The sequence below is a fragment of the Rhinopithecus bieti genome, unplaced genomic scaffold, assembly GCF_001698545.2.
Source record: "Rhinopithecus bieti isolate Rb0 unplaced genomic scaffold, ASM169854v2 scaffold_9981, whole genome shotgun sequence".
NCBI classification, from domain to species: domain Eukaryota; kingdom Metazoa; phylum Chordata; class Mammalia; order Primates; family Cercopithecidae; genus Rhinopithecus; species Rhinopithecus bieti.
The window spans coordinates 3,737,003-3,743,627 of record NW_016806838.1 but is presented as its reverse complement, the minus strand read 5'-3'; the positions used below and the strand labels follow the sequence as shown (position 1 = coordinate 3,743,627).

General features: G+C 52.7%; 1 protein-coding gene across 1 annotated transcript; it reads right to left on the bottom strand.

The window, feature by feature from the left end:
• Positions 1-675: 675 nt before the first annotated feature.
• On the bottom strand, positions 676-4,160 carry DNPH1 (2'-deoxynucleoside 5'-phosphate N-hydrolase 1). Its single transcript, XM_017878292.1, has 4 exons — positions 3,915-4,160; positions 1,381-1,449; positions 1,087-1,197; positions 676-928 (listed from the first exon to the last, which is right to left on the bottom strand). The coding sequence occupies exons 1-4, from the start codon at positions 4,108-4,110 to the stop codon at positions 780-782; spliced, it is 525 nt and encodes a 174-aa protein (XP_017733781.1). The 5' UTR covers positions 4,111-4,160; the 3' UTR covers positions 676-779.
• Between the last annotated feature and the right edge of the window lie 2,465 nt (positions 4,161-6,625).

Genomic DNA, 6,625 nt, shown 5'->3' with positions numbered 1-6,625 from the left:
TTTTTTTTTTTTTTTGTTCTGAAATGGAGTTTTGCTTTTCTCCCCCAGGCTGGAGTGCAATGGTGTGATCTCGGCTCACTGCAGCCTCCGCCTCCCAGGTTCAAGCGATTCTCCTGCCTCAGCCTCCTGAGTAGCTGGGATTACAGCCATGCATCACCATCCCCATCTAATTTTGTATTTTTAGTAGAGATGGGGTTTCCCATGTTGGCCAGGCTGGTCTCAAACTCTTGAGCTCAGGTGATCCGCCCGCCTCGGCCTCTCAAAGTGCTGGGATTACAGGTGTGAGCCACTGTGCCCAGCCTTTCCTCCCAACTCTTGGCTCACTGCAAGCTCCACCTCACGGGTTCACGCCATTCTCCTGCCTCAGCCTCCCGAATAGCTGGGACTACAGGCACCCGCCACCACGCCTGGCTAATTTTTTGCATTTTTAGTAGAGATGGGTTTTATCATGTTAGCCAGGATGGTCTCGATCTCCTGACCTTGTGATCCGCCCACCTCAGCCTCCCAAAGTACTAGGATCACAGGCGTGAGCCACCGCACCCGACCCTCCTCCCAATTCTTAAGTGTTCCTGGGGAGAAAGGGGCTTGAGGGCATTAGGAGTTGTCCTCCTCTTGGCCTAGAGATTTCTAAAGCATCTATCCTGAAGTGAAGTGAGGCAGGACTCAGACAGAAAGTTAGGATTTTAACTGTACCTTTTAATTTGCTCCTGGGGCTAAGAGGAAGGAGTGGTACTAGAACAGTGTCTGAGAACAGAAGAATTTAAGAAAGTGAGATTAAGTCAAGTGGGTGGGTCAGGGGAGGCAGCCACCTGCCCTGGAGGATCAGCCTCGAAGTATCGATCCAGCAGCGCCTCCACCTCTCCCTCCTCGTAGTCCCACACCTGGAACCGAGAGCCATCTGCTGCTCCCCGGATCATGGCTGAAAGCACTGGAAAGGGCAGGGAAAGGTGGAGCTGCCTCCCATCCCCACCCTCACAGCTCCCTTCTCCCTTCCCTGTTGAGGGAGGCTCGGTGCTCAGAGCCCACCAGGGAAGGAGCTGAGGGCTGGGTCCACAGAAAGCCAGGAGGGAGGCTTGGGGTGCTTACCACGGCCAGACTGCGGGCGGAACAGGCATAGGATCCGCTTGTTGAAGGCCACAGCCCGGCCCAGCTCATAGCCTACACCCAGGGATGGCTGTGTCACTTCTGCCACGACCACTGGGAAGAAAGATGAGAGGAAGCCTCAGCATTGGGGGCACTTGGGCTTCATAAGGAAGATGGCGATGTGGCTGTGGTGAGGAGGGAACTCTGGGAGTCCCTTCTAGGTGTGGAGGCTGGGATGTCCAGGGGAACCCAACACTCCAGAGGAGTTAGGTGCTGGAAGGAGGGAGCGCCACTCACCGTCCGCCTGCTGCAGCCACACCAGGTCCCGCTCATGGATGAGCCTGTCACCCCCAGCAGCCTCTTCCCCTGTGTTGAGGGAAAGCTGGTCAGGGACATGCCTCATGCTGGCTCCTCGTAACTCCTATGCCCTTGCATGTCCATACCCACCCTGCTTAGGGAGGGCGGGAGCCTTGTGCTAGATGACGTGACCCAACGTGACGATCTCGTCAAAGCAGCGAGGAAATGGAATAGCCACAAAAAGAAAAATTCAGCCCTGTGCAAGGTGGGATGTGTGTGATTAGGGCCAAATGAGAACATGGGCAGCACATGAGAATGATTAGGGAAAGGTACATGGGCACTTAGCCAAAAGTAGGAGAGGCATCCTGGGCCCAGAAGGTAGGGATCTCGGGTCCTAGTTTGATTAAATGTTATCTTCCAGGACGGTGAGGCTCAGCCCACCACATCAGGTTAGGACCACTGGGGAGCTTGTTAGAAGTACAGATTCCAGGGCTGGGCATGGTGGCTCATGCCTGCAATCCCAGCACTTTGGGAGGCTGAGGTGGGTGGATCACTTGAGGTCAGGAGTTCAAGACCAGCCTGGTCAACATGGTGAAACCCCGTCTCTACTAAACATACAAAAATTAGCTGGGCATGGTGGTGCACACCTGTAATCCCAGCAACTCGGGAGGCTGAAGCAGGAGAATCATTTGAACCCAGGAGGCGGAGGTTGCAGTGAGCCGAGATTACACCACTGTACTCCAGCCTGGGCAAAGAGCAAAACTCTGTCTCAAAAAAAAAAAAAAAAAAAAAAGTACAGATTCCGGCCGGGTACAGTGGCTCCCGGCACTTTGGGAGGCTAAGGCGGTAGGCTCACAAGGTCAGGAGTTCGAGACCACTCTGGCCAACATGGTGAAACCCCATCTCTACTAAAAATTAAAAAATTAGCCAGGCATGGTGGCAGGCACCTGTAATACCAGCTACTTGGGAGGCTGAGGCAGGATAATTGCTTGAACCTGAGAGGTGGAGGTTGCAGGGAGCGGAGATCACTCCACTGCACTCCAGCCTAGGCGACAGAGCAAGACTGTTGTCTTGGGTGGGGGGAAGAAAGTACAGATTCGAAGGCTTTATCCCAGATGATCAGAACCTGCATTTTTAACAGGCTCCCTCAGATAACACTAAAGACCTGGAGAGCCACCAGGCAGTCTGGATATACCATGAACTAATGAGCTATAAGCTTCAGGGTCCTCCACTTGCACAGGCCCTTTCCAAACCATCAGCAACTTTGTATTGTGATTTTTGTCTTTTTAAAGAGATCTCCCAGAACTGCATGAGGTCCCACAAATTGTGGGTCTGCTCTTGGGTAGGGTAAGTGGAAACCACTTAAGGTTTTCTTAGCAGAAGCACAAGCATTCAAGATACAATTTTCAAACTGGGAGGATATGCAAGATTCCAGACCAGCACATCAAAGCATGCTTTAGAGAAATCCAGCCAGACTCAGTGGCTCATGTCTGTAATCCCAACACTTTGGGAGGCCAAGGCAGGCAGATCACTTGGGCTCAGGAGTTCAAGACCAGCCTGGTCAACATGGCAAAATCCTGTCCCTATAAAAATACAGAAATTAACCAGGTGTGGTGGCGCACACCTGTAGTCCCAGCTACTTGGGAGGCTGAGGTGGGAGGATCACTCAAGCCTGGGAGGCAGAGGTTGGCAGTGAGCTGAGATTTTGCTGCTGCACTCCAGCATGGGTAATGGAACAAGACTGTTTCCAAATAAATAAATAAATAGAAAAAAGGAAAAAGAAAAACCCAGCAGCCAGGAGCAGAACACAATAACAGCCTGAAAGAGAACATGAGGCCAGTGTGGGGGCTCACACCTATAGTGCCAGCACTTTGGGAGGCCCAAGGCAGGAGGATCGCTTGAGGCTAGGTCAGGACCAGACTGGGTAACATAGTGAGACTCCCGATCTCTACAGAAAAATTTTGAAAATTAGCCAGGCATGGTGTCGTGCCCCTGCAGCCCTTGCTAATAGGAGGCTGAGGCTGGAGGATCGTGAGCCTAGGAGGCCGAGGCTGCAGTGAGCTATGATCACACCACTGCACTCCAGCCTGGGCAACAGAGTGAGATTCCGTCTCAAAAACAAAACAAAACAAATAAAAACTTGGTGGGGAGGCAGGAGGATACCTTTCGTGTTGGGTGGTGGAAAAGATTCCAGGGGGTGAGGTGGGAACTGAGCCCAGGCAAAGCAGCCCAATCCACCTTCTTTCTGTTGCACCCTACAAACGCTCTGAAAGCAGCTTAAGACAGAGTTCTCCAAGAAGGGACCAAAGGTCAAGATAATGCCGAGAATGCCTCACACCTGCAGGCTTGCTGGGACCCACGCAGTCCGAGCCCCGGCCAGTTTCCTTCTCGGACTGGGGCGCTGGATGGAGCACCGGGGTAGGAGGGCGGGCTCCTGGCGCCGGGAGCGCAGCTGCCGGGGTATCAGGCCCGGACCCCGCCAGCCCAGCCGGGCTCCCGCCGCGTCCCCGCAGCCCGCGTCCCCAGGGCCTTACCGCGCGCGCCCAGCTCGGCGGCCGCCACGTGTTCGGTGAGCACTGTCCCGAATCGCCGCAGCCGAGACACGATCCGCTCGTACAGCGTCCTGTCCTCGCGTCCGCCGCGAATGCTCCCGCAGAAGTACAGGGCCGGGCGGCCAGACTCCCCCGGCCCCCCGCTCTTGCTGCGCCCCCCCACCCTGGCAGCAGCCATTTCCCAGCCGCCCGCGCTATCCCGCGCCAGGGGGCGCCAGCCCGCAGCCACGTGACCCCGCCCGGCCCAGCGCAGAGACCGGCTGCTGAGTCCACACCTGTGGAATGGGGAAGACGAACTGGGAGGATCCAACCAGGACCCTCTCGGGAACACACCCTTCCCGGACTTGACGTTGGGATGCCTAACACGCGCCTTAACTTGACCTTGTCCAAGCAGAACTTCCCCACCTCACCCGCTTCTGCTCCCTGCCTCCCCGCCGTCTTTCCCAGTTGCATCCTCCCAGCTGCTCAGGCCCAAGACCCTCGGAGTCATCTGGATCATTCCCTTTCTCTCAAACTCTGCGTCCTATCCGTTGGCAACTCGTGTGGATTCCTCCTTCCAAATCTGAAATCTCACGACCACCTACAGGGCCACTACCCTGGTCGAAGCCTCCTCCCGGCTCTCCACAGCCTCCTAACAGGTCTCCCCATGTCCCGAGCTGCCCAACGTCAGACAGAACCAGGTCCACCCACCTTTGTGTCTACCCATAAGGTCGGGTTTTTATTGATGCTATTTCAATCACAAAAGTTAGGCGCCACATGGAGTTCCCAAGAAGGCAGTTCTCCTTAGGACCACCTGTTCACTTAGTAGTCAGAGCCGTGGGCATGCAGGCTGGAGCCACTCCACAGGTCAGACTGTCTTGCAAACCACACATAGTATTATATATAAGGATATAAGGATATAAATGTTACAGATGAAAATTTCACATCAAACACGGGAACATTTAACATCAAGAGAAAAGGGGTTAACGAACCAGTCCAAGGAGAGTGTTATGGACAGAGTCCTGGCCTGATGGGGATAGTCGTCAAGGGCTTGCAAGGAAGAGTCCTTGATTTGAGCAGAGCCTTCAGAGGCAGACACCAGGTGCTGGTCACGAGTGATAGCAAAACTCAGTCTGTTAAGGTGGCCTTGTCCAGCTGCTGAAGTCCTGCTCATTTTATGGTCCTTGAGTCCTCTGATGAGGACTTATAGTAAAGGGCGATGCCCTTATCAGGTTGGGTGTTGTCTCCATTTGTTAGGCGAACATCTGGACCCTGTTGGCTTGATGCCTTTTGAAATTTAAGATGGAGTTTTTTTAAAACTTTATTTATTTATTATTTTTTGGGACAAGGTGCCTGTCGCCCACACTGGAGTGCAGAGGCATGATCATTGCTTACTGCAGCCTCACGATCATTGCCACTGCAGCCTCAAACTCGTGGGTTCAAGGAATCCTCCCACCTCAGCTTCCTCAGTAGCTAGGACTACAGGCACATGCCACCATGCTGAGCTAATTAAAAAAAAAAAAAACTGGCCGAGCACTGTGGCTCACACCTATAATCTCAGCACTTTGGGAGGCCGAGGTGGGCAGATCACGAGGTCAGGAGATCGAAACCATCCTGGCTAACACAGTGAAACCCCATCTCTACTAAAAATACAAAAAATTAGCTGAGCATGATGGCACACACCTGTAGTCCCAGCTACTCCAGAGGCTGAGGCTGGAGAATTGCTTGAACCCAGGAGGCAGAGGTTGCAGTGAGCCGAGATCACACCACTGCACTCCAGCCTGGGCAACAGAGTGAGACTCCATCTCAAAAAAAAAAAAAAAAAAAAAAAACAGTAGAGATGAGGTCTCACTATGTTTCCAGGACTGGTCTCAAAACTCCTAGGCCCAAACAATCCCCCACCTCAGCCTCCCAAAGTGCTGAGATTACAGGCATGAGCGAATGCGCCCAGTGATGGAGTCTTTTTTAAGATGGAATTACTTATGTCAAGGGTTCTCTATACACCTCCCCTACCCCTTTCCTGCTACAGTCTGCTCTCCACTCAGCAGCTAGAGTGATGCGGGTCAAGACCTTCCTCTGCTCAAAATTCTCCAATGGTTCCCATCTCACTTGGGGTAAAAACTGAAAACCCCACAGTGGCTCACAAGGCTCCAGATGATCCTGTCACCCTCTTACCTCCCTAACTCCAGTTCCTATTATTTTCATTCACTTCTCTGCCACCTCACCGGCTTCCTGGCTGTTCCTTAAGCATGTCAGCCATGCCCTTGCCTCAGAGTCTTTGCATTTGCTGTTCCCTCTGCCCGGAACCCTGTTCGCCCAGGTAGCTTCCTGGCTCACTCCTCATTTCCTTCAAGTCTTTGTTGACACTTCACCTTCCCTGACCACCCTATTCAATATGGCAGCCCTCCATCCCCCAGTACTCTCTATCACCCTTCCCTACCTTGCCTTTTCTCCTTCTCATGCACCATATAACTTATTAATTATGTTGCATGTTTTTCTATACCCAGTAGAAGGTTGCTCACTGCTGTATTCCTGCATTCTTTCTCTTTCTCTTCTTTCTTTCTTTCCTTCTTCCTTTCTTTCCTTTTTCTTTCTTTCTTTTTCTTTTTCTTTCTTTCGTTTCCTTCCTTCCTCTCTCTCTCTTCCTTTCCCTCCCTCCCTCTCTCTCTCTTTTCTTTCTTTCTTTCTTTCTTTCTTTCTTCCTTCCTTCCTTC

Coding starts and splice junctions, on each gene's coding strand:
- DNPH1 (XM_017878292.1), bottom strand. CDS start 4,110: ATGGCTGCTGCCAGGGTGGGGGGGCGCAGCAAGAGCGGGGGGCCGGGG. Junction 1,198..1,380: donor GTGGCTGCAGCAGGCGGACG/GTGAGTGGCGCT, acceptor CTTTCTTCCCAG/TGGTCGTGGCAGAAGTGACA. Junction 929..1,086: donor CCGCCCGCAGTCTGGCCGTG/GTAAGCACCCCA, acceptor TGCCCTTTCCAG/TGCTTTCAGCCATGATCCGG.